Source organism: Apus apus, chromosome 1 (assembly GCF_020740795.1).
Source record: "Apus apus isolate bApuApu2 chromosome 1, bApuApu2.pri.cur, whole genome shotgun sequence".
NCBI lineage: Eukaryota > Metazoa > Chordata > Aves > Apodiformes > Apodidae > Apus > Apus apus.
In genome coordinates this window covers 114,654,568-114,682,413 of record NC_067282.1, presented here as the reverse complement: position 1 = coordinate 114,682,413, position 27,846 = coordinate 114,654,568, and the positions used below count along the sequence as shown (strand labels likewise).

General features: G+C 45.7%; 2 protein-coding genes across 2 annotated transcripts in view; one reads left to right on the top strand and one right to left on the bottom strand.

Annotated features, from left to right (window-relative positions):
• ARHGAP6 (Rho GTPase activating protein 6) overlaps nt 1-14,937 on the bottom strand; it is a 338,402-nt gene extending 323,465 nt beyond the window's left edge. Inside the window, exon 1 of the mRNA XM_051644217.1 lies at nt 14,434-14,937. Coding sequence (XP_051500177.1) covers nt 14,434-14,937 — 504 coding nt within the window. The remainder of the gene's footprint in view (nt 1-14,433) is intronic.
• A 7,724-nt stretch (nt 14,938-22,661) lies between these two features.
• LOC127393344 (uncharacterized) lies at nt 22,662-27,514 on the top strand. The gene is made up of 3 exons (XM_051638315.1): nt 22,662-23,799; nt 26,305-26,352; nt 26,439-27,514. Exons 1-2 carry the CDS (start codon nt 22,672-22,674, stop codon nt 26,311-26,313), a joined length of 1,137 nt encoding a protein of 378 aa, XP_051494275.1. The 5' UTR covers nt 22,662-22,671; the 3' UTR covers nt 26,314-26,352; nt 26,439-27,514.
• The last annotated feature ends 332 nt before the right edge of the window (nt 27,515-27,846 follow it).

Below are 27,846 nucleotides of genomic sequence, written 5' to 3'. Positions count from 1 at the left end.
ACATGCAAAGGAAACTCCTCTTTGCTTTTCTGCTTTCAGCCTCCCTTAGCCTTGGATCTTCTCTTAAGAGGGGTCAGCAAGCAAGCCCCTGCCGTCTCTCTTCTACAGGAATCTTCCGCGCTTTCCTTGGGAACATCCCAATTAATTGCTCTCTTCCATCTTTGCTTTGATTTCCCCCAGATGTTGCCAACCATATTTCTACTTTCCCTTTGGCTTCCACTCCATCTTTCTGAGTTAGATCCAGCACAAGAAGAGCTCCTGCTCTCCTACAGATGCTTTGGTTCTATTTTAATTAAAGGGGTCAGTCACCCTCTAGCACAGCAATATGGTTATTAGAAGCCTTTCTCTCAACAAAAGGAGTGTATTTCAAAACTCTGTAAGCAAGCCAGAAACGTCTAATTCACTGCAGGAATCTTTTTGTCAACTGTAATTCAAGTGACACCTTAGGCCTGCCAAAAAACTTATGTGACTAAATCTCACATTGAATGCTAAGTCCAAATAGCTGGACTTGGCCCAGAAGAAGGGTCTCCATGAGCTCCAACCTCTTAGGAAATGTGTCCCGCCACGGGAAACCATAAGAAACTGCCTAGCCACCACAACTGCAACTCTAAGAATCACAGAAACATTTGGGTTGGAAAAGACCCTTAAAATCATCAAATCCAACCGTTAACCCAGCACCACCAAGTCCATCACTAAACCATGTCCCTAACTACCACATCTACACATTTTTTAAATACCTTCAGGAATGCTGACTCCAACACCTCCCTGGGCAGCCTGTTCCACTGCCTGACAACCCTTTCAGTACAGAAATTCCTCTTCTACGTGCCAAGCAATAACTCTGCTCCCTGTACCAGTCATCCAGATTCAGAAGACATGATGTAAAAGACGGCATTTGTGAAGCATGGGCCCTACAGATCATGCAGTATCAGTCTTTTTATCTTGACCCACTCCTCCAGCAGTGGAACCTCACTGTCTCTGCTGGGGCTGCAGCCTTCTGCAGGCATACAGGAAGGATGTCCTCCATGAAAGCAAGACAATATCCAGCTTCCAGCCAGTTTGTCAGAGAGATTCCCAAACAACCAAGACCTCGAACCCACTATCTAGACATTAGGGAGCTTGTTTTCAAAAAGACTCCCAGAGCGGAAGCTCTGTTTGAAAAATACAGCTCCACAGCATAGCTCCCTGAGTGTCCTCTCCAAGTCAGCTATCACAGAAACAGGAGGAGTTGCCAAAGAACAGCAGATTTTCTCTTTTTAATTCTGGTGTTTATGCCAGATCTTGCACTTTACAACAATCACAATTTTAATTTACCATCAGAGTGAAGTATAAGCTGGATACTTCTGGATTAAAGAAATAAACTGCATACATTAGGAATGTAATGATACACTGATACAGCCTCGAGATACGTTTCTCAAAAACAAGCAGATACACTCTCACAAGCTGAAAATAACAAATGATAGTAGAAAGCAAATATAATATAGCAAGTTGTGCTAAACCACACAGTAATCACCACAAAGTAAGCACAAACAAAACGTGAACAGTATTTACAGAGGCAACTTGAAAGCATCACTGAAATGAGAAATAGCTCAAGAAGACATAAGGACAAGACCTAAGACCCCTTCACTGCTTAAAAAAATGGTATTCGTTTGTATGAAAGACCTCATCACTACAGACAACTTCCTCCGGGAAGGACAAGGAAAGGAAGTTCTAATTACTGTAACAAAAAGTAAAGATATGAAAGGTCTAGAGTAAGACTTCAAAAACTACCTGAACAATCTAGGAGCTCAAGATTCATCTCCAAAAGTGAGTCAGAGGCTTCAGAAAATCTCATTGCTAGAGACAAGAGTGAGAACTATTCAAAGAGGGCAACACACCACAGCAGCCAGGAAGGACCATGCACAGCTGCTCCAACACCAACCTTTCATCTCACCAAACTGCACCAGAGGTGGGAGCTTCTCTGAGGACCAACTGACGTGGCAGGCACAGAACGAAGGATGGAGCAGCCCCAGGACAGCAATGCGGGTGCAGCGCTCCCAGCTGGAAACCAGGACATCTCACAGCCAGCAAGATGGGGCAGGGAAGCACAAGCAGAAGTCAAAACTCTCCTCTTCCCAGTGGTGGAGGCACTTAGAGTGGCAATCCTGTTTTTCAGCTCTAATGATGTTTTACTTCACTACTCATTCCTTATGCTGTTTTGGTCTTCTCCCCTCCCTTATCTGCCTTTATTTGAACTACACAGCTGTAATCCAGAGTTACTTTTCTTCACTTTTTCCTTTCCTGTCCACTCATGGAAAAAAGTACTTATTGAGACTGCAAAAGGCTATGACTCCAAGTCTTCCAGGCTTCATTTTACTGTGGGTGAGATCCTTCCAGCAGCCCAATTTCATACTCGATGCTGGAGGCCGCACCTGCTCGACAAAACCTCTGCCAGCTAATTGCAGACTTGCAAAAACTGTTTTTCAACAGCAAGAAGAGACAAAGAAATCAGATTTTGACCAACATACTCCAGAAGCTCAAAAAAGCCCACCACTGCATTCTAAACAGCAGCAAATTGTGCCTTGTCCTCCTTTTAAATAGCAAAGTGGAAGCATTCAGTTCAGCAAGCCAATTTGTTCCCAGCTTTTTCTGGGTTGTGTGGCCCTATCTGCCTATTGTAGTTTAGTTTAGCTTGTACTGATCCCAGTTACATAACTACCCTTAAGCTGGTAAATTGTAAGGTCAGTATCAGGTTAAACTGCTGCCATGTAATACAATACAGGCAAAGCCTGAACTGTCCTACTGCCACACCTATTTTTCTGTGTATATGATGCAATTCCCAGCTCAAAGCTCAGAAGCAGATTTCCTTTTCTTCTTGCATACCTCTTCACATTTTATCCTTCTTCCATTTCTCTCCCAGATTATTTTTACTTTTATAATATGCTTAGGAAGATGACCAAAACATGAAAGTTAGAAAAGTTAAATAGACAGGAATGCTCCCGTACCATCATTTTACTCCAGACATTGAATTGAGGTGTTTTAGGCAGCACAACATACAGCCTGTCATGAGCACACTGAACTACCATGAAATGGGGCAGGAAAAGGTAACAGTGTTTTGCCAAATGTTCAATATTTTGTATCCTAAAGTGAAATAACCCACAAAAGCAGACAGAGCTCAACTTCAGAGCAGGTCTGTCCTGGTAGCACGTTGTCCTGAAGGTAGATACCTTATAAACCCTGGGCTCCCTAATGCTGAAATATTCAGGCAGACTTGGTTAGATGAAGGAAACCTACCTGGCAAGTAGTTACTGAAACTTCCTTGCTAAATCCCTGTGCTGAAGTTCTGCTGGACCACTGACAGTCTGTCTGCGCAAAACACTCGTATTCAAGAAGAGTTTGGTTGAGGCTTTTTCAAAATGTTACTGACATCTTTAAAAAAAATCACCCTGGCTGTCTTCATATTTGTGAGACACCAGTGGTAGCACAGGAACAACTTTGGAGAATGATGCCATGAAAGACATCACTCTTCTTAAAAGCTTGGTTCAGCCTTGACACTAGAGAGCATCATGCTGCCTGCAGTAACCCATCAACTTCTGTTCGAAGTTATGTAGTAGCAAAGGGAAGAGAGAAGAGTTTTCATTCTGCTGTGGAAAGAAACTATACACAAAGAGTCACAGAATAACAGGGGGAAAAAATAGGTTAAAAGGGACCTGTGGATGTCATCTGGTCCAAACTCATACTTAAAGCAGTGCCAGCTTCAAAATTTGATTGGGTTCCTTGGGGCCCTGCCCTGTCAAGTGCCGAAAATTTCCAAAGAGAGAGATTCCAGAGCCCCTCTGGGCAATCCATTTCAGTACTCAATCACTCCTTCTGAATTTTTTTTTCCTTACATCTAGTCAAAATTCCTCTTGCTGCTACATGTGACTGTCATTTTACAAGTCTAAGAACACCCAACTCCATATTCTCCTTAGCAACACACATCTAGGTAGTAAAAGTGGAATTACACCCCATCTTATTCTTCTCCAGGATGAAACAAATCTCAGCCTTTCCTTGTGCACTAAGTATTCTCACCCCCTAACTGTCTTGATGGCTCTCCACCTCACCTGTTGCAGGATGTCAGCATCTCCCTTGCTCAAGATGCAGACTAACAAGGGCCAAGTCACTTACTTTGGCCTGCCAGTTGCCTTTCTGCTCATACAACCCAGTATGCAGACATTTTGCTCTCCACATGATGTGCCTTCCACCACTCACTAACTTGTCCAACTGGTTTTCCTCTGATTGATGTGAGACTGTATAATTTAAACGTATTTAGGCTAAGAAACAGGCGGGGAGCTCTGTTACTTAGTTCAAGAAAGAAAAGTATGCTCACCTGTTATATTCACTCTGCCTTCATTGAGGAGAGGTTTATGAAACAGAAAGGTCTTTATCTGACCATTTATGGAGTATGGAAATGGTATCTGCTCAGATCTCAAACAGAGAAAAGGGGCAAGAAACATTTTGGAGAGTGTACCAGATATTTTTTTTTTCAAATACTCAAATATACCAATATAAATCTGCCTAATTATTCACCTAAAAAGTTGCACTAAAACCCTCCACACAGATTAACTGTTGTTACATCACATGCCTTTAGTGAATAGAGAATTAAGGCACACTATCCCTGAAAAAAAGTAAAAATTCTAATTGTGCTTCTCCAAGTACTTGGGCCACCTGATTCTCCCAGCTGGCTATGGTTAGATACCTCTCTCTGGCACAGGCTGCTTTGTATATAGTTTGCTAATACACTGCCTCCTTCTAAAGATGTATGAGACATGTTCCCATGGTGTGCTGCTATAAGAGCTGTCACTAGATGAAGAGACACAAGCACATGCTTGAGAAACAGTAGTGAAGCAATGAGCAAAAGGCACACCATATTTTGTCAGCAGGAATGGTACAAAATAGCCACAAAAAAACTCAACCATATTGTTTTAATTAAGGATAGAGTAGATAGGGTCTTATTTTGGAGCCTGAAAATGTAATCCATTCCAGTCTCTCTTTCCCCACCACCCTTTTCAAATAACAGCCTCTCCTGTCATCCACATTAAATCAACAGCTAAACATAGTTGACTTCCAACCAGGATGTTAGAAAGATTTCACCTTCCGGTATACCCATACACTTAGAAAACAAATTGTAGTAATAAGATTGAGATCAAAATATTGTCCAGAATCCTTTTAAAACCATGGGAAAAGAGAAGGGGGATTTCTCTATAATTTAAGAAGGATACATATGATACGTACAATCAAAACTCCAAAGTCTGATTAGTTATAGCAAAAGTGTTAACCCACATTCTTTAGCTTCAAATTCTCCCATTTCATGCAAGGGTCAACTTGTCCCAGAGCTTGACAGCACTGTATGAAGAAACAATTTCCTATCTTCTAAAAACAGGAGATGGTGAGATCTCTTGGTCAGTTTGCCCAAAGACTCTATTGTGCCTAAACTCTTTTGGGAGTACAATTCCGAAAGGTTTATTCAATAAATTAAAAGAAATACCTCCTACGGGAAGCAAAAGACATAACAGAATGAAAAACATTTCCTGTAGGAGGAATATTTTTAGACTTTCAGAGAGAGAGGCAAATGAAAACTGAACAGAGCTTTGCCAACTGGTTTCTCACCACATTACTCTCAGTAGGGTGCAACTCAACTGAAATTACCCTTTCAAGAAAAAAGAAAGGCAGTGTTCAAAAACCATCTTGCCGTATTACAACAGTGGCAGAAAACAAAGGGATAAAGCAAATAAATCCTGAAAATAGCAATGGAAAAATTGTATTAGTCTTCCTCTTACAAAATCAGTTATAGATGTTCAGTGGAGGTACAATCCCAACACCAAAAATCAAATCCAGGAAGCCAGTCTTTTGGAGAAGCCTGACTCTGAGGCAGTGCAAAAGTAATCTTAATCACACTATTTAAAAAATAGTATTTATTTAATTAGCAAAGCCTGTATTATAATCTGTACTTTGCTGAAAACCATTTTGTCCATTTATGAGACAAACCACTTATGAGAACAAAAGGACTCATTAACATCTGACTTGGCCAATCCAAACAATAGGCTACAGCTACAGTACAGCAACTTTCTTTTAGGCAACTTCAGGTGATGAAAGCAAGAAGACACATAGTCTCTTCTTGCTTAATGTTTGGCATGAAGGGTACCTGAAGATATACATAACAAGGACACCTAGAAATGGATGAAATACAAGCTCAGTCTGAAAAGCTCCAAGTGCATGATAAAAGGAAGTCAGAAATTGGGAGAAAAGAGAAAAGCAACATCTACCCAATGTCCCAGCAGGTTCTCAGAGTGAGAGTTTCTGCAAGGGACTGAGAGCTCCTCTGTATCCTCACTAAGTGCAATGCTAAAAAATCTCTTTTCGAGCCTAAGTCAAAAAGTCATAATGGAGAAATACTGTAAATCAGAAGGTACTTATTTTGAGAGGATACAGGCAGAGCAAACAGGAAGATCCAGACAAGTTAGTTCTGGTTTCACAACTTGGGAAGCTGATGCAAGCTGTTCTCCTGGCCAAAACTGTGAGGATGATGACCCAAGGACGAGAGCTCTAGGGTGGGAAACTGGTGTTTGTATTTATGGGCCAGAGACATAGTACCAAACCTACTTAGCTCCAAAAACACAAACATGTGGTACCCAGCGTCTGGTTCCCGTACAACAATGTGGTGAGCATCAAGCACTGGAAGCTCTTCAAATCCTTGAAAAACACTCTTAACTCTCCTAGGGATTTAATAACTCCTTGCTGACAACTGGAGTGGAACAGACGTGTAACTTGAAATAGTCAATCTGTACACATCTAGGAAAAGCTGAAACTCAACCAGAAAGCCTGCGCATACATTTCCATTTATATCTATTATTACTACAGAGTAAGAATAGATGAAAAATAATAGAAATTATTTTGAACAAGCACACCTTAAAAATCTGTACAAAAAAATAAATACAGATTTTTTTAAAGAGAGGTGAAGGAAGTAAAACCCCTAGAACTAAATTATAACTAAAGGCTTTGCTTCCTACCTGATACTCTATTTTGACTAGTAGCATTCACCCACCAGAAGTAAATCACTCATTTGAGTACTCTATCATATTGGAGTCTAAGAGCTCCACACCTTGGAAAATTGGACGATGAGTCATGGCAAATTCCACTGAAGTCTGAACCTTGCCCTCACCTCCTTATTTCCCCCCTTCCAATTTCCACAAGCCTCATCTCCCGCCATCCAGACACCTGGCTCAGTTTAAAAACCAGTGGAACCCACAATGTACAAAAGCTATGTTTTAATACATCAGCTTAATTTCAGTCACTCTTATGCTCTTAAATACGATGTCACATGAACAGAAAATCAACTGTGAGCCATATTATATCATGCTTAATGAGACTAAGATAGTATCACAATTACAAACCTAATTTTCATTACCATTTTACATTAAGATTTCAACTCTGCACTCTGACACTGATAGGTTCTGGTTACTACTACACCAGCATGAGTGTTCAGTCCTTCTTGCTCAGAACTCAAGGCTGGTTTCCATTACAATACTTCCACCTTGAAGAAAAAAAATAATTTTAAAAAATGTATTTAATACCCATATGCTTATATAGCCACAACACCGCAGAAGAGTGAAGACAGACTCCTGAAAAGTTGCCCACCTGAAAATTGTCATAGTTGCAGTTCTTGTCATAGAAGAGAGTCCGCAAAGCTAAATGTACCACAACTCCACCATGAACTCAAGACAGCAGTCTGGGCTGCTGATATTTTAGAGGCTGCTCAAAATTACTTTTCAGTCTCATTTCTATTATTTTCACAAGTTCCTTTCCCATTTCTTAAGCAACGCACACTCGAGGAGAATTCTGTCTGTCCTAGCTGTCAACTCCCATATTTTCAACAAATGTTTTCAGACGTAATTTAGTTGGGAATGGGAAGACTGCATTTGCCAAATTCAGAAATGTTGAATATATTTAGTTACTTTTAGAGACATTTCTCTTCATACGACACCCACAACATTTCTGCGCACCAAGTTCTGCAATTATAGAACTCCTACAGCATTGGCTGGAACAGACTTAGGCTGAAACTAATCCATGCACCTAGTGGTTTAGGGTGTTGTATGGAAGAAAATAAAGCAGAACAGTTCAGTGGCAAATATGAACACATCAAGTTTTTTACCTAAAAAAAATGTAAACAGAAAACCTTCCAAAATACAGTTCTCAGAGATCTCATTTTCAATGCACCTCTCAAAGGCAGAAATACAACTTAGTAATTTTGGGGGTGAGGGCATGTCCAGTTCTTCAAATGTTTGGAGGAAGACCAAAAAAAAAAGGTGACAAAAAGCCATCTAAACACACCAGATGCCCATTTTGCTCCCTGGACAGTTAGCTGGAGCTATACACAGGAGTTTGCTTAAACCTGCCTTCCACCCATATAGAAAAAATGTCTGGATTAGATATCAAGGTGCTTTAGGATAACAGACACTGAGCTCACACTTCAGCTACATATCACTCTTCAGAGATTATTATGGCAAAAGGGTCAGATAGTGTTGATGGCAGTTTAATCCATTCCCTGTGATTCCTTCCCAAAGACGGACAAATTTTCCAGCCAATGGGGAAAGAATTCTAGAGCAGCTCATCATAACAAGCCTCACAGTAAACACAGGCAAATGCGGAAGCAACCAAGTCAAGCTCACAAGGCCATGAGCACAGTGAAGACAAAGCCTGTAAGACCATGGCAACCAAAGAGCAGTAAATATGACATTGTCATGAGAGGATCAATGCTGAAGAGGTATTCCATTAAAATATTTACATGTGTTGTGTTGAATTAGTATATTGGGAAGTACTGACCTTTAGATAATGTGAACTATTGCAGCCTTCAGTGGTAGAGCCTTATCCCCATATCCAAGTGCAGCAGCTTTTATACCTGGAAGGCTTCAGCTTAACCCCTGGTTTGACAACCATACTGTCACATCAACACCACTGAAAGTACAATGCCTAATGAAAGCTGGGGAAAGGGTGTCTTCATATACGTATCTCATCCTAAATCTTTTAAAAGTAATGCAGTATATATACTTGATTTCATGTTTTCTTCATGCATTCTAATGAACAGGAGAAAACTGTCTTCTTTCTCTCTTCTCTGAGAGTTTCAGAATATGCAGCAATCTTTGCTCACAAGTTGAATGGGGGAAGGAAAAACAAAGAAAAGTTTTCCTTCCTCTAAATTTACAACAAATATGTTCTGCTCCTGCAAACATGATTAGGTGATCAAGCCTTTGTTTCTCCAAACCAGCTTTTCCCACTAACCTCAAAGAAAAATACTCATTTGAAGCACCCAAAGATACCTATTCATATGGGAATGTGGCCTCTCAGTTTGACCACTTTTAAAGAATTTTGCTTTGCCTTTTCCTCTGAAAGCATTTTTCATGTATGTCCCTCCATCAGCATAGTTTTGAAGCAAGCATAGGCTGTAAAAAAAGCAGAAGTAAGCTAGCTACCCACAGCAACTTGGAAAAATGGGGTTAAAATTAATTTGCAAAAACCCACGATACTCCAGGGGATAATTTGGCAAGGAAGGAGATGCAGAAAGAGGGAATCTGAGACCACCTTCCCTGTAGACTTAAACTCTAAAAGTATCAAGCAAGTGAATTTATGGAAGCTGACCTCCCAAGGCAACTATTAGCTGCAACTGGTGTAATGAGTATTCACCGCTTCTGACAGTCGTGCCCTAAATTATCACTCAGTGTGGCACAAACAGAAGCTATAAAACAATTTAGATAAACTAATGTTGTTCTGATATTGCAGATGAGCATCTCCAACATCCTTACAACTAGCCACAGTTTGACTGACCAGCAGCTCACCAGACACTAGGATGACTCCTGGCTTCTCCCCCAAAACCTGGTGAGGAACCAGGGTGACCTTCCCTCCAGTAGTTAAAAAAACAGCTCTTCCCCAAAAAAAGGATACTTAGCTGGAGATATTAAATTAGTCAGCAAAACACGGGGCATGACAGCAAAACATGCGGCATGACAGCAAAATAATCATGCCTTATAAGTTTAAGTGTGTCGATTTGGTTTATCGTATCAGAGAGTTTTATTCAGATACGTTCACATTATTTGTCATATTTGTCACACATACGCTGTGGCTTTGCATTGCTGTCTTTGCAACAGAAAAGTAAGCAGAGGAATTAACACAACTTGAGACTTCCCATAGACCCATGTTGAGCTATTTTGGACTTTTCACCTGGCAAACATACTCCAATCAGCCACTGTAAAACATCTGCATCCTTAACTTGTACAGGACAACTCACTTACTTAAACGTATGATTAAACATTGGCAGAATCAAGGCATTAATGTGCCTCTACATATTTTTACCACATTTTCCATGATACTTTACTCTCAGAGTCACTTGACCTTATAAAACACTTAATGAAAGCCTAATAATCATAACAGATCTAATTTTGTAAGTGAAAGTGAATTTTCTTTAAGGAAAATGGCCTTAAAGGGCAGCTGAGATCCGATTGGAACTGAGGATGAAAGTTTTTTTTCCCTTGTTAAAAACCCCCCTTGGCTTTGCCCCATGGAAACCAGTGACAGTGTTGTCCCTGATTTCCACAGGCCCAAGAACACAGTTGTTGTTTTTTTTATTTAAACAGTTTATACATAAGCAGGTAATGGAAAGGGGAAAGAATGCTTGTCAGTGAAGTAAAGCTCTGCTAAAAATAATCTTTGCAGCTGTCAAATATTATTTATTCAAATTTAAATATTCTTATTACTAAAATTACATGTTGATAAAGAAGAGCCAGATCACGCAGGAGTTAGGGACACCTCTGTCACATGATGTTTCACATCCAAAAATCTATGGATCCAAGAATATAGGCTTAACATCTTTTGTTGTGTAGAGCCTTTAGGCATGACCTGCTGCTGAAACTGGAAATCCCCTGTACACTCTGGCATTCCATTAAAAATTATTTATGAATGGCCATGTGAAGGTTGCTGCAACCTTTCCAATCCCAGGCCAGACGACAGGGCTGTGGTATAAAATGCTGAAGTCAAAGAACTAAAACTAGAAAAAAGAAAAAGTTAAAACAAACAATCCATCCTTTTCCTGGCTTTGTATCAATGCTATCACAGATATTTTGGCCTCATACACACAAATCACAGATCAGCTGGTAAGGGAACACTTGGGAATACAGAGGGGCAGGTGCTCCCACAACTGCAGCCCTGAGCTGCCTGAGGGCAAGATTTGCACAGATCACACACCAGCATCTGCTGCAAACCCCACCTTCACCACCTCCCTCTAGATCCCACTGCACAGATCCAGCTTGGGATGGCTGAGGGAGGTCCTGCTCAGAAGTTACAATTTTGGGGGGTTCTGAAGAGAAAACCACCATGGCATTTTTACTTCTCTCTACTGCTTTAGAGATTAAGGTAGGTAGAAGAAAATAATTCCCACAGACACCTCCTAAGATATTACTTTTAGTGAATAACCTTGTTCCATGCACAGTGGATTTAGAGAAATATTTTCCAGAACATGTAATTATACTGAAGATGTTGGAATGAAGGCAACGACTATGTCTTTTACTTCCCAGCTAATAGGGTGGGAATTTTTAAATACTCAGATCAAAACCTTCCGTGCTCATTTCTGGCTTGCAGTCATCTATTCAGTTGTCTTTTACAGTCTTTTACAGTAAAATAATTGTTGTGATGTGTTTAAATTTTCAAGTTGGAAAAAACTGAACTATAGATTTCCTATTGAGAAAGCAATAATTTAGATAATGGGACCTTTTACATTTACAATATTATAAATAGTTATTTCCTTTTCACCCACCTCAAGCACGCTTGCTTTGCCACAGCTAGGATGAAGCCCAAGAGACAGAGCATCCTTCACTTTTAAAATCTGAACAAGTCCTTTTCCAATAAAATAGGAAGCTACAAACTAAATCCTTTATGAACAAGGCTATTTTATGATAAAACCAAAATGAATGACCATTAGGATGTGTACCTGCAATAAAAGGGGGAATATGATCAAATTTAGGTATGTGCAGTTTCTGGTAAAATATGGATTAAAAATCCTTTATATGTGTCATTGCTGATTGTTGTAACTAAGTTAATATTTGTATAGTGCCTTCAAAATAGAAATTCTGAAACCAGCATGGCAACCTTCAGGAGCAACACACCCTGCTCTGGCATCACAGCCCCGACACCATGACTGCTGCTGGGACAACAATCGAGACAACACCTGTGCCCAACCGAGGGTTCCTGGAAAGGGGTGGCCTGGCCACCTGCCCAGCCTGGACATGGGGATTGGGCACAGAGATGCAGACACTTGTCCTCGCTTGTCCTGACAGCACTGGGCTCACACACAGCCAAAATTAATCTCTTAAAACAGAATTCCATGGTTTTGATGTGGGTTGGTGTTTGTTGGGTCTTTTTCCTAACATAAAGATGATTATTTTTTTTAAACTGCACTGACATGTATGTACCAGTTACTCTAAAAATCAGGCCCCACCGTAGGAAAGATGCCTCCAAAATATAAGGCTGCACTTTGTTAGTGTAAACACTAATCTCTTCAATGCATGAATGATACTTACTGAGGTTCAAACACCAGGTAAACAACAATGTGTCAGAGAACAGAGGTGTAACATCACATGGACCTGCACTGAACTGAATTTAACTATAAATTACATCCCTATAACACAACCATGTTATTAACAATATAATGCATATCCCAAAAAAAGCCCACAAAAAAACCCACAAAGCAAACAAACAAACAAAACCAACAACACACACACCAAAACAAAAGGTTTGGCTATTTAAAAATGCTAGATACACAACAAAGTAGGAAAAATAATTGTTCTTTTGAATTTTCAGTCTGAAGGTGTGCTTTGCTACATGGTTTGTCAACCTACAGACCTGCAAAACACTCCAGGTAAACTAACCCTTCCATGACCCTGGTGTTCTGACACGTTCACATGGATTCAGTGAAAACAGGGAGACCCACTTACAGATGCAGATCAGAGATCATGTCCTGAGTCTTAGGATTCAGTCAGCAAGCTCTGCACAGGAATTCTTACACATATTATACTTTTTGATGTTCCCTAGCAAAGTGGATAAGCAGCCAACATACTCTTAGTGTGAGCATCTAAAGTTTGTTACCCACTGTATCATTGGAAGCTTTTTGTCACTGACACTGCAACTCCCACAAAGTTCTTCGAAACCATCAATTTTTAACTATCTCAAAATTCAAGCATCAAGATGAAATATTGCTAAGAGTAATTTCTGATCACAAGACTTCATAATAATAACCCATTTTTGGAAACTGCTAAAAATCTTCACTACCTCTTCCAACACTAGCCAGCATTGATGCCTGAAGTCACCACCCAGGTGCTGACACTCAGCATCTGGCACCTGCCATCCCAACCTGTACATGCTGACAGCTTTTAAACCCAAAGCTATCAGGAACACGCAAGGGCTCGTTCAGGGTTAGAGGCAGCCTGCCTTTCCCTTAAAAACTACTTTTGGTAATCTTGTGCCATCACGATGCCTAGTTTGGCTTTGGATCCAGGATTGCTGTGTGAAGTAAAGATTTTTCAAGGGCTTCTGTAACCCACTGAAAGAATGGGGCTGTTTTTTGGACAGATCTAGTTAGTACTGGCTATTTGTAATAAACAGATCTGAAATGGAAAGGGAAATGGAAGGAAAAGGCTGCCTTCTAACCCCAACCCAAAAGCTCCAGGAGGCACAACTAAACAGTTAAGTGGGAAGCCTCACCACTACAAACATCACTTCAAAAGAAAAACATTTCTTTTTCTCCCACTACAAAGGGCTGTGCAGACCCAACTTGCTGAGCAATCGCTATCAAGAAACAATGCCATGTTCTTGGAATTCATGCGTCCACATGGTATGATATCTGCAGCCCAACATCGACGACATCCAAGTTAAACGAATAAATATTTGCATTGCAAAGTTGGATTTGTCTTGGAATACGTTCGCTCCTCATGTGGTTTTGACACATGTGCGTTGTCAAATAAATCACAGCTCACTGGGTGTGCACATTAAAAATAATTGGTCTATCTTGTTAGAAGCCATCGCATACTTCAGTTTACGATGTGTGAAACGGGGAGGAGAACGCTTTACATGCCTGGAACCACTCGACGGAGCACGTCGAGGGAACGACAAACGCCGCCGCCCACCCCGTCCCCAGAGCGACGGATCCCCGCGCCCGATTCCCACGGTGGCCTCGACGGCACCGCAGCCGCAGCCCCGGGAGCGTGCCCAGCCCTCCCGCGCACCCCCCACCGGGGGAAGGTGCAGGGGGACCCTCTCCGGGGCCGCCCCGTCCCGTCCCCCGGCAGCTGTGGGGCTCCCGGGGCCGCCCCCCCGGGGCGGGCGGGTGGCTGCGGCGCGGCCGGGGGCCGGTCCCCCGCGGGCGGGCGGGCCTACCTCGGATTTCCACACGACGTAGGCGGCGGGGCGAGGCCCGGGCGGCGAGGGCTGCCCCTTTCTCTGCTGCAGCCAGCGCCGGGGCGAGAAGATGCTGTTGGCGGGGCCGGGGGGGCCGCTCAGCGCCGAGGCCGAAGGGGTGCGCGCCAGGAAGGGCAGCTCCCAGCCGGGGCTTCGCTTCCCGCGGGGGCTCTCTTCGTCGAAGACGGCGCTGCCCGGTGGTGACCGCTCCAGCGGGGTGCTAGGGGTGGAGAAGGAGGCGCCGGGGGCCGGCGGGGCGCCCCGAGGGCCGCGGCGCTCCCCCGGAGGGCTGCCGGCGGCCCGCGCCCGCAGCGCCCGGCCTGCTCCCTCGCCGTCCTCCCGGCCGCCGCCGATGATGGCGGGGTCCAGGCTGCGCGTCTGGCGGAGCCTCCGCTTGGAGAGGCTCTTGGCGGCGGCGGGGCCGGCGGCGGCAGCCGGGGAGGAGCAGGAGAAGACGCTGCTCAGCAGACTCTGCGCCGACATCGCGGCGGCCGCTGCCCCGGGCACGCCGAAGGCGGCCGGGGGTCCCGGGCTCTCGCTGCCTCTGCCGGAGGCCCCTTCCGCGGCGGTGCGGAGCGGGGCGGCTCTCGGGGAGCCCCCCGCGCCCGGGCTTAGCTCCCGGCGGTGCTGCCCGACGGCGGCACCGGAGCACTCATGGCGGGGTCCGGCGCTGAGGCTGCTCCGGGGCTGCCGCCGCCGCGGTCACTTTGCTGGGAGGGAGAGGGAAGAAAAAAAAAAAAAAAAAAGTTACGAGAGAAAAGGGGAGGGAAGGAGGCAGCAGCGGAGCTTTTATCTCGGCTCGCCGCAGCCTGCCAGAGTCACTCCCCCCTCGGCCGCGATGCGCACGGGAGCCGCTCGCCGCTGCCGCCACTTCACCCCACCCCGTCGGGTCCCTCGGTGGTAAGGCCCGCCTGCCGCCCCCCGAGGCGGGGAGACCCCGTCCCCGTCTCACCCGCAGCCCGGTGCCGCCGTGGGCGCCCACGGCAAGGGCCCGGTTGCCAGCAGCCCACCCAAGCTGCGCGGGCACCAGGACCGCGGCCGCCGAGCGCTGCTCCGGGCGGCCCCGACAGGCGCTGCGGCCGCAGTGGCACCGTGCGGTTGGGTTTTGGAGAGGGGTCGAGTAGCCAGGGACAGTTCTTCTAGAGCCGTCGTTCTGAAGGCGCAGCGGGGAAAGCCCTGCTAAGTCCAGGGGCGCGTCTCCGTCCTGTCGGCGGCCGCTGGTGAGCGGCGGGGACGCGCTGGTTGTGCGACCCTGGTATCCTCACCGGCCGTGTCGTGGACAGCTGGTGCCTTTAGGGAAATCTTGGAGAAACAGGCAGGGTATCCGCCTTGTACAGCACACTTTTGTAGTGCTACCGGGACCTGGTCTTCAGTGGAACACCACCAGTGATTATATTCTGACCCAAGGCTCACCCTGCGTCCCGTGCCAGTTCGAGAAGATTGGGTTTACATATTTAACCACAACAAACAGTGGAGGGCACACCACTCTGCTACTCCTGTCTGACGGTGTGCAGAGCAACTCCGTGTGGACATGAGTCCCACAGGCAGCACGGATATCCCAAGACCTGTAGCCGCTCTGCTGGGTGGGTGATGACAGCAGAAAAAAGGATCAGAACCAAGTGAAGCTAGGGCTCCACGGGCCAAAGAACTAAGCTTGCTTCATCCTCTGTAGAAATTTCTCTGCTTTCTCTCCAAGCATAAGCAAGGAGAAAGGAACAGACCTGGGAAAGCCAAAGCCATAAAGAAAGGCAGGAACAGAGCACAAGCAGAGGAAGAATACCACAGAGCTCCATGGAGGCTGACAGCCCGGCAAGCCAGGCGGATCTTTTCCCACCTGGAGAGGAGGAAACAGTCCCACAGCCACAGGATCCAACTCCTGCCTGCCTCTCCCAGCTGGAAATACTGAGTCCTCCTCTCAGCAGAAGCAGTTCAACGGCAACGCTTGTCAGGTTCTTTCTGGAGGCCCTGCAGCATCATTTACTGGCTATTTCAACTTTATTAAGCTGCAGCTAACTATTAGCTTAATAGGTGAGTTCAGATCTTTCACTGTTTTCAGTGAGGAATACAGCCAGTACATACAAACCTAAAACCTGTTTTGCTTCCACTTTTATTTACAGAGGGAGTGGAAGATGCCTAAGAACAGACTAGCTAAGAGCTCCAGTGCAAGTCCTGAATCCCTCTTGACTCAGATTAAATCACCTGATTTCATGGGGCATCTTTCTTTTGACCTGAGAAGTGACCAGCTCTACAAGCCTCCCCAAAACTGTTGCAGAAAACTCTGTAAGATTACTTAGGAAAAGAGGGAAGGAAGGAAGGAAGGAAGGAAGGAAGGAAGGAAGGAAGGAAGGAAGGAAGGAAGGAAGGAAGGAAGGAAGGAAGGAAGGAAGGAAGGAAGGAAGGAAGGAAGGAAGGAAGGAAGGAAGGAAGGAAGGAAGGAAGGAAGGAAGGAAGGAAGGAAGGAAGGAAGGAAGGAAGGAAGGAAGGAAGGAGAACAACTTTTGAACACAACACAAGGGTTATTTTCTCCTCATGCTCCATTTTCTCCTCAAACCCTAATGCAGGTAAGTGCTCTGTGGCAGCATTTTCTAGTTTCATCAATAGAGGGAGTAGACAGTTGTTTCCTTTGTGTCATTGTGTAAGGTTCATAAAGAGAAATAGCAGGCTAATCCATCCACTTTCAAAGGGAGGTGTTCTGGTTTTATGTAATGTTTCCAAATGGGAAATTTTTTTTGTCCTTTTGTGTTTTTCTTTTGTTTGAAAAGGAGCTTTCCCCCCTTATTTTAGTAAACCATTCTGTTGCTTAATTCCAAACCCTGCTAGCTCCTCCACAGCTACGTTTGCAGCTGTTTCTGTTTAAAGCTTCATTTTGCCTCCTCATTAATGCCTTCAATAAGGTCTCATGCTTGAGACTCAAAAGAAGGTCTGAAGCATAAAAGAATGATCTGAGTTTGTTTCTGTGGTTCTATGCCCATGCTAGCAATTTGGTGGAGAGAGACACATCTGCAATACAGCTTTACAGCTGTGTGGCTCCAAGTATTCACTTTGGTCTTCTACAAATGTGTCATCAGAACATGAAGGGACAGGAAGATGTGGAAAGAAGACAGGGAAAATACAGAGCTGCAATCACACAAGGAGCAGAAAGGGCAATCACACCTGCCTCCAAAATCTATTTGAAATGGGTCCTGCTATTCTCAGTAAGGTGTGTTGCCCACTGTGAAGAGCTGACACTCTCAGCACAGCCAGCTGCCAGTGGGCAGACCTCCAGCTGCAGACTCAGGTCCTTACACACCACACACAGCCTGTGCAAGGAGACAGAAACGCTCAGATAAGCACAATGTTAGAAGCATACATCATCTGACAAGTCACTACTCTAAATGAAGTGGGAGCATTCTCATTTCTGCCTCCTTCAGTCCAGATATTCCTATTGCCCAGCTGGTTTTCTCCATGGGAGTCCTTATGAAAAATTGGAGAGTAGATTTCATAAGACAGAGACCTGGGCAATCACAGCTGTGATTCAGTGAGCAAAGCCAGCAAATATGTAGAAATGCTTCATGTGGATGACTTCACTACCTGTCTTTGCTGCTGTCTGTATCTTTTGAGGGCAACAGCAATATAAGTGCTTACCAATCAGAATTTAAGTTGCTGTTTAGTATTATCACTGTGAATGGCAGTATTGTGAGACCTGGCAGCACCAGCCATGCATCTAGGCTCAGGAGTCTGCAGAGCTCTGGTGGGCACTGTACAAGCACAGAACAAAGGAACCCAGGTCCCCAAGCCTTGGGACTAATTTCCAGCCAGAAGATTCTACCAGTGCAGCCATATAAGCAGAGGAATAGTGTGACTAGACTAGTTGATCCAATATGGGTCATCAGCCCTTCTACTCTGAAGCAAAGATGATTGTGTAACTGCAGCCCCTGAGGCTGCAATAGCAGCCAAGGAATTGGGCGGTCCTTCATGGAGCTGGGAGTAGCAATGTCGACAGTGGATGTGCTGACTGCTGGAGGTGGAAAGGCTTTCCTAGCAGTTTGCACTGTCATATTTTTTTCAGGGAAAGCTTAAATCCATTGAGGATGTTTATTCTTTGTTCTGTCTCATTGCCTGTCACTGCCTTACGCAGTAGCTGGCTGACCTACTGCAACATGAAATATCTCAACTTTTTAAGTCTGTATTTCTGAATGTAAACAGTAGTGATATGGCTCCATAATGCAATAAAAATTCAGAAACATTCTGAGGGATTAATGTATTTGACAGTTGTGACTTTTCAAGTCATCAGTTTTATTCTGAACACAGAATTAGCACACAGGGCAGGGGTAGAGAATTATTCCCTGGGCTTAACAGGCATGGCACTTGGGAGGCCAAAGCTCAGCTGTTGGTTAAACCAGCAAGGGATGTCAAGGGCAAGAAGAGCAGCTTCTACAACAACAGTGGTAGTGAAGGAATATAAAAGGAAGAGGTGGGACCTCTGCTGAAAGCAGGAGGTGACATAGTGGCAACAGACAGAGACAAGGCTGAGGTACTTAATGCCTTCTTTGCTCTGATCTTCCCCAACAAAGTCTGCCAGTCTTTTGTGCCTCAAGGAGAAGAGAATCTGTTAGTAGTGGAAAATGACAGAGTCAGGGATCTTCTCTTGAGGAATCCCAACCCATGCAAGACTGGGGAGCTGGCCAGATACTCAGAGGGCTGGCCAATGTCACTGAAATGCCACTTTTTATCTTTGAAAGGTCATGGAGATTCTGAGAGGTACCTAGTGTCTGAGAAAGGCAAAATGTTGCACCTCATCTTCTGAAAGAGCAAAGACAATCCAAGGAGCTATAGGCTGGGAAGCTTTACTTTGGGAAAATCACAAAAGCAAGTTGTCTTAGAAGCCATTTCTGGATATATAGAAGAGATAAACATGACTGTAAAAACGCAGCATGGATTTAACAAGGTAAATTATGCCTGACCAACCTCATCACCTGCCTTGATCCATGGATGATGGGACAGCAGTGGATAGGAGGTTTTTGGCACAGTCTCCCACAGCTTCCTTGTTGAGACAATCAGATGAGAGAAAAACTAATTAGAAGATAGTGATTTAATGGTTCATGATCTACCTGGAAGCTGGTTACAAGCGAAGTTCTTCAGAAGTCTGTCTTGATACCAGTCCTGTTTAATATCCATATCAATAGTCTGGAGGAGGGGAGAGAGTGCACTCTCATCCAGTTTGTGGACAACATCAAATTAAGGCAGACAGTCAACACACCAAGACAGGGCTGTCATCTAGAGTAACCTCAATAGGCCAGATCAATGGGAAAACAGAAATCTCACCAAAGTCAGCAGACAAATGTGCTTTGTGTGGTCTAACCCACTGCATTTCTGTGGGCTGGGCACTGGCAGGTTGGAGAGCACTCTGGTGGGAAGGACCCAGGTGCCCTGGTGACCAATAGGCCAAACATGAGCCAGCAAGGAGCCCTGGCAGGGATGAAGGCTAACAGTGCCCTGGGCTGCAGCATGGTCAATAGACCAAAGGAAGGGATTATTGTCTTTTACACAGCGTTCAGTAGACCTCATCCAGAATACTGTACCTAGTTTGGGTGCTCCCAATGAAGGAGGACCTTGACAAACTTTTATATGTCCCTTGAAGGGCAAGCAAGGCAGTTGGGAGCTGGAACATTTGCCCTGTGAGGAGATGCTGGGAAAGATGGACTTGTTCAGCCTGGGAAAGGGAAAACTAATAGCAGCCTTCCAGTACCTGCAGGGGAGGTCCCTTCTAATCTGAATGACTCTGCAGTTCTAACAAAAAATGAGTTTTGGGTTAAAGTCAAGAAAATCTTCCCCTTTAGAAAATGTTAAGAAATTTCATATAAATGTATTACCTGTCTCACGAGGAAGATTGCTCCCTGGGCATATTATAAAGAAACTATGGTGTTACTGTACATTTAAGAATATCTGGTGTTATTAATGTCCCATTCATCTGGAATTGGCAGGAGGTACTGAACAGAATTTAAAATATTTAAAAGCTCATCAGACATGCACCTGTTTTCATAGCATTCAAAAAAAGAACTTTATCAAAATGTGAATATATTCATCTTGAGAATTAAGCAAAGACTGTTTTGTTTGGGCTTCTGAACAAAATCTCTGAGAAGAAAGGTGAATTAGAAAATAGGAGCAATTCTCTCTTCTTATTATCTCTTCAGAGTTTATGAAGCATAAGAAAAATGAAGCCACTGTGTTACCTTACATTTTTCTTGCAGAAGAGTTCCTAATTTTGTAATTCCTGGGATTTCAATTTTTGGACAAAAAATTAAATTTTAGCTCTTCCAGTTTTTCTGTGAAGATTTGAGAGCTGTTATGTTTTTTACAGATTGTTTGTCTATATTACAGTGGAAGTGTAGGCATTTCAGCACAGCATTCAGAGCTGCTCCACCATAGTAGAAAGTGCTACAGAAGCATTTGTGGAAGCAGCTGGGGAGTGGGTGTGTAACTTTGGTCCACACAAGCACTCAGCTTTGGCTCCCATGGTGTTTGACTTTTATCCAGGTGGTGACCAAGTGCTGCAATGGCCTGGTTCTGTTTCTACAGAGGCCACAGTGTGCCTTGGTAAGACGAGTATGGCCGTGCCATAAAAAGTGTTTTGATGCGAACAGAAGAGAAATCGCCTATAGGGCTGCATCTCCTGTAAAGTCACGTGTTCCCCTGTTTCTTACCTGGCACGGGGCTCTGCAGGTCAGTTTCCCAAACACCCTGAGGAGTCTTGGCAAGACTTTGCCCAGACTGGCTGCTTGGTTTTTAGCTAGGAGAGCAGAATTTGGGCGATAGCACCCTTAAAAAAAGAACGCCATTTCCTATAAAGAGAAAAAGATGCTTGTTTATGCTGAAAGGGAACAGAGACGGAATGTCATTAGTTCTTCAAATGTTTGCTATACTGAAGCAATAATGACTGCTCCTGTATACCTACTATACAGTAATGTGTGTATATATTGTGTGTGTCTCTATATATACACTGTAGTGTATATATCTATATATATATGGGCTTTTATCATAGAATCATAGAATAGTTTGGATTGGAAGGGACCTTAAAGATCATCTAGTTCAGACCCCCTGCATAGGCAGGGACACCTCCGACTACACCAGGTTGCTCTAAGTCCCATCCAACCTGGCCTTGAACTCTTCCAGGGAGGGAACAGCCACAATTTTTCTGGGCAACCTGTGTCTATGTGTATACATATATACATATATATGTGTGTGCATGTGTGTGTGTGTGTGTGTATCACAGAATCACAGAATCTCAGGGGTTGGAAGGGACCTCGAAAGATCATCTAGTACAACCCCCCTCCCAGAGCAGGGTCCCCTAGAGTACATCACACAGGAACGTGTCCTGGAGGGTTTTGAATGTCTCCAGAGAATAAGTGTATAGTGCATATGTATATATTTGTATACATATGTGTATATATAGTGTATATAGTCTCTATAGTGTATATATTAGAGCCACAAAGATGATGAAGGGAGTGGAACATCTCCCTTATGAGGAAAGGCTGAGGGAGCTGGGTCTCTTCAGCTTGGAGAAGAGGAGACTGAGGGGCGACCTCATCCATGTTTACAAATACGTTAAGGGCGCGTGTCAGGAGGATGGAGCCAGGCTTTTTTCAGTGATGTCTAGTGATAGGACAAGGGGCAATGGGTGCAAACTGGAACATAGGAGGTTCCATGTAAACTTCAGAAAAAACTTCTTTACTGTGAGAGTGACACTGGAACAGGCTGCCCAGAGAAGCTGTGGAGTCTCCTTTGCTGGAGACATTCAAAACCCACCTGGACACGCTCCTCTGTGATGTGCTCTGGGTGACCCTGCTCTGGCAGGGGGGTTGGACTAGATGATCTTTCGAGGTCCCTTCCAGCCCCTAAGATTCTGTGATTCTGTGATATATACTCTCTCTAGATTGCATATATGCTAGATGTAGCACCTACGCCCTAGATAGTTTCTAGCATACACCTGAGAGCACCTATGTTCCGTGCGCCCAGCCCAGCACGGAACTGCCCGGCAGCACAGCCCTACGGGGCACCCCGCGGCCGCTGAACCCCCGGCCCGGCCGGGCCCGGCGGAGGCCTCTCAGCGCAGCTCCCGGGGCCGGGCGGCGGAGCCTCGGAAGGCGGGCAGGCCGCCCCGGCCCCGCCCCGCCTCCCGCCCGCCCCGCCCCGCCCCGCCCCGCCCCGCCGTGCGTGCCGCCCGCAGCCGCCGCGCCGATGCCACGTGGGAGGCGGCGGAGCCGCCGTCGGCGCCGGGCCGGAACCGCGGCCCCCCTGACGCTGGGCACGGCCCTCGCCGGGCGGCGGGAGGAGGGGAGGTCGCGGAGCCCCCGGGACCGCGCCGGGATCGCCGAGACCCGATGGGTGCTCGGCGCGGTGGCGCCCGGCTCGCGGCTCGGCCTCCCAGGCCTAGAGGCGCTGGCGGCGGCGGCCGGGCCTAGGGGCGGCTCCCCGCCCTGGGCCGCGCCCTCGCTGCTCCAGGTGCCGGCGGCGGCCCAGCCGGCCCCGCGGCGGGAGGGCAGCGACCTGCCCGCCGGCGCGCCGGCCGCCCTGGCCGTGCTGCGCCTCCAGCCCGGCGCCGAGGGCTCGGCGAGGGCGGCGGCGGCGGCGGCCGCCGGGGCCGTGCCGCGCCTGCGGACCGTCTACGTGAACCCGCGCTGGCTGGAGCGGCAGGCCGCGCTGGGGGCGGCGGCGGCGGCGGCCAGCCCCTGCGCCGAGGCGGCAGCGGCGGCGGCTGCGGCGAGCGGCGCGGCCGGGGGCCCGGCGGCGGCAGCGGCGGCCGCGGCGGCGGGGCAGGGCGAGGCGGCGGCGGCGGCGGCCGCGGAGGCGGCGGCCACCCCCTACGTGGGGCTGCGGCGGCCGCTGGGCTACAAGCTGGCCAAGGCCACCAAGGAGCGGATCTGGCGGGGGGAGTTCATTGACCTCTTTTCCTTGCTCCACACAGAGCTGGCCCCCGAGCACGGCCCGCGCCCGGGGGACACGCTGGACCAGTGGGTCTCGGCCTTCCTGGTGTACGCCAGCGTGCTGTGCGAGAAGCACCCGGCGCGCTGCGGAGCCATGTTCAAGTACCTGGACACCATCCGCAAGCTGCACGCCACCTACGGGGGCACCTCCTGGATGAACTACGACGAGGACTTTCGGCGGCGGGCGGCCAAGAACCCCAACCTGCCCTGGGGCGACGTCGACCTGGACCTGTGGATGAAGTGGATGGCGCCCCTCAAGTCGCTGGTCAGCAGGCAGCCGCGTGCTGAGGGCGAGGCCAAGGCCACGCCGGCCGCCACGACGCCTCCGCCGCCGCCTCCGCCACCGCCGTCCCAGAGTCCCCAGCAGGAGGAGAAAAGCCAGGTGTGACGGGCCGACGGCCGCCGTGGCGCGTTCCCTCGCTCCCCTGGCCCGGGCACGGGGCCCCATCAGAGGGGAAGAGGAGAGAGAGGGGGCATTCGGGGTGCCCGTGCGTTGGGTGGTGGCTCTGGCGCTGCGGCGCTGGCACTTCACCTGTGCTGGCCGTAGGGCGGTGGTGTCAGCTGGCGAGGCCTGGGGGGCCACCTGGGCGTCCAGTGGGTCACTGTGGGATGCGTGGGCATTGCTGGAGGGAAAAAAGCATGTAAGATTTTTTTACTCTGGCTGCCAGAAATTACACCCTCACCAACTAACTCCCTGCCTGGTATATAATTGCATTTTCCTTAAGACATTAGAAGAAAAGTGTTTTGGTTTAGGTTTTTTTTTTCCTCTGAGTTGTCTTAAAAAAATTAACTTTCTCAACAATACTGTTGCCTGTATGTAAGACAAAGAGTACAGACTCTTCCTGTTACTAAGGGAGCATGTGGTGGTTGCCGGCTTTGTGGGGAGGCCAGAAAAATGGATGTGAATAAAGATAAGCTTCAATGCGAATGGCCACAGCTTGAAAATTCCCTTTCATCTGGAGATTTAACTTAGTTTGTGACTCAGATTTAATCCAAAACTTCTGGCCTGTTTTGTGGGAAGAGGTGGTGGGTGTGACTAGGGAAGATGTTGTGTATGTTCAGGTTTTGCTTTCTGTGTAGGCATGGGGTGCTCCTGAATTGGTGTAGCCCCTGGTGTAGACAGGCAGATCTGCCCTCCCCACTGCCTGATCTGTGACAGCCGGCTCCGCTGCTGCCAAGGGCTGCCAGCCACTCTTTGGGGCTGTGCTGCTTCTCTTCTGCTGGTGGCTGTGGTCTGTCAAATCCCCTCTGCAGAAAAAGCCGAGTGCTGAGTTTCATACCAGCTGAATGATGGTGGGGAGAGTCTGTTACATTTGCTATATTGATTTCTGAACAATTTTTTTTAGGACCAGGGGAAGAACCCTTGAGTTCCTGAAGGTTTTTTACTGGCTCATCAGATGCTTCCTGGGGATTGCCAGCTCAGAGGAGTGGCTAAATTGTCTGCCTCTGTTAGCCTAATCTGGAAAGGGAGGACCCTTTTTCAAGGCATCTGCAGGTGTTTGGTGTGTCATGACAAGTCCTGGCTGTGGTACCCATCAAAAGTAACTTCTCTGGGCCAATCTGCAACAATGAAAGGGAGCAAACACTACACAGTCTTAAAGATAAACAGGTCCTGGTGCAGGCCTTGTGGCCTTGGTGCCTTCTGTGGTTGGTGGTCTGGATTTATGCACATTTTTCGTATCTGTTTATATATGTTTCTCCATTCTCAAGAGCAATAACTCAGTTCTTGTTTTGCTATGGTTCTTATGTGAGCACGAGTTGGGAAATGGATGATTGCTTTCATCTGATCCAAGACTGGATCTTCAGCTTGTCATGTTAACCAGACTTGTAACTTCCTCCACAGCAGCCGGTCTGTCAGTGCAGAGCTTTGCTCTGTTGTCTGCTGAGGCACCAGACATCTCCACCCCCTTGGGTTTCATGGAAATGTCCCAGTTGATTATTAGCAGCAGCACTGGTTTTTATTTTCCCCAGAAACTGTTAAAGAAAAATTAAATGTGTTTATTTTAACTAAATAATGTTAAAAATGCGTAACGTTTAATGTCTGTAAAAGCAGTAGTGCTTAAGCAGCGCAATGACAAGCAAAAGTAAAAGTTGTGCAATTATTCAGTGTGGGTTCAGCAGCCTTTCTGTTATTAGAGCAGTTTTTAGTTGGTAGCACATAGTCTGCAGAGAAAAAGTCTTTACTGGAAGTAATGGTTTGAGCACCTGCTAAACGTAGATGAGGCCTCAGATAAAGCTGGCAAGGCAGCAGCAAGGAAACGTTGCTCTCTTGGAGGTGACCTGTCGGTTTTTCCCTGCACCACCACCCCCAGTTCCTTGCAAGCTGTAATTATTATGTATAAAAGTGCTTCAGAGGAGTAAGACATGGCTTCACATTTGGACAAAAGAACCAGAGAATTAAAATGGGAGAGAATAGGCTTTTATGAACTTACAGCTGTGGCCAGAACATACGCTTTTCCACATTCGTGCTATCAAGAGGAAGAGGAAGTGTTTTACAAAGGCTTTCCAAATTGTTTGCTGAAGTGATTTTATTTGCATAATTTCAGAGGATACTATTAGGCAGTCTGACTGGATTTCATTTTCCCTTTCAGTTGAAGGCTCCTTAAATTTCAGCTTGATGTAATGCCCATATCCAGTTCTGCAGTTTTACAGAAGGTTAACCAGTAAAAACAAAGTCAGGGAAAACAAAGTGTCATGTTTGAGGCTAGCTGTCCTTTTTAAGGCACCAACAAGAGCTGTGATTTGGCTTTACACAGAACAAAGTGAGAAACTCTAGTTTTATTTTGAGTGTGACAATTGGCACATATGTAGGGTAGCTGAGATTCATTCCTGCAGATTTATGTCTGTATGTATAACTTCAGACAACTCTCAATATTTTTTTTTCCAGACTCCATGAAAACAGAAGGCCAGTTGGGATGGCAGTCAGACTAAGTGGGTGAGTTTATATATAAAACTGACTAACTTTGGCTCTTAAATATTTTCAGATTTGTTAAATACAGAATTTCTTATTGGTGCCAACAGCCTGACTCCGTTGGTGTTTAAGTGGAGCTCTGGTATTCTAGTGCATTCTTTTACCTCTGCTTCTGTTGCGTTGCAAGCTGTGCTAGAGAAGACGTAGGAAATTCATTTTACCCAATCAGCAATTGTAACAATGGACTACAAACCTGCAGAGCAAGCCAGTTTGCTGGAAAACAGGAATTCCTGCAGCGCAGCACTTGCCACAGACTACCCAAAGAGGGCAAAGATTCAGGAAGGTGAATAAATTGAACATTGGTTGAATGAGGTCAGGAACAGTCTCCCGGAGGAGAACCCTGCCCTAAAATACTACTTTGAAAGTATAAGCCAATTTAATGCGCTGATTAACCCTTCTCATTTGAGCAAACTTGTGTGCAATCCTGGATCTTTGCAGAACACAACCGGACACTTAAAAGAACCTATGTACTATATTATTTGTTTTAAAAAAATAAATCATAACTTGTCTTGTTACAGCTGTTACTTTTACCATTTCATTGAGAATATCTGCAACGTAAATGTACCTTGACTTGAAACAGTATCATACATTGGTATAATAACTCAGGTTGTCAACAGAAGTATTCTGTGAGGCTCGATACTGCCTCTCCCTTCTTCTCTGAAAAATACATTCACCATTGTTGTCATGGCCAGAAATTAGTTGTAGCCCAATTGTGCAGCACAAAATTCTTGATCAAATATAATAATTAACCTAAATTATTATTCTGCTTTTATCCTTGTAGAATACTTATGATCCTGAGCATCAGACTAGACCTTTGTAGTCTGGTGTTCATGAAAATCATATTCACTGTTTCACGGTTTAATTATTCTACATCTACAACTCAGTATTTTGTTTTTGTTTTCTTTTCCTTTTCCCTTGCATACTAGGGAGTATGATCAAGGTAATACTATGATCCAGTAACACGCATGATGGTAAGGGTATGTCTTTAGTTGTTCCAGGAAAAAGCTGCCATTATCTGCTCTTCTTTACCTTTCTTGACAGTTTCAATAATGTGCATAACATGAAGTGTTTGTAAATTGATATGAAACTGTTTGTGACTTCACCTAAATAAATTTTTATATATAAATGCTGTTCTTAATCTTACTGTCTTTTTTTTCTGTGTAGCTATCAGCAGGAATCAAATCAGTCCTTGAAATTCACTTCCAGTATTCCACATAAAGGTGTGATAATGTTGTAGCTGTAGTTGTCATAGCTTGTTCACCTGTGCCAGTTGTTGAGACAATGGTAGGTATCAGGCCTTCATCTGCCTGAAAATGAAATAACTTGTGCTGAAATACCAGTATTTTAATGGCATGCAAACTGGGACTCCAATCCAGTGAATGCCGATACCTGCTTTCAGTTCAGTAGAATATAGTGCACTTTTCCAGATGGAATTACAAGTTATGAAAATAACTTTCA

What these genes read in the sequence shown, in the direction of transcription:
- LOC127393344 (XM_051638315.1), top strand. Translation starts at nt 22,672, where the DNA reads ATGCCACGTGGGAGGCGGCGGAGCCGCCGTCGGCGCCGGGCCGGAACC.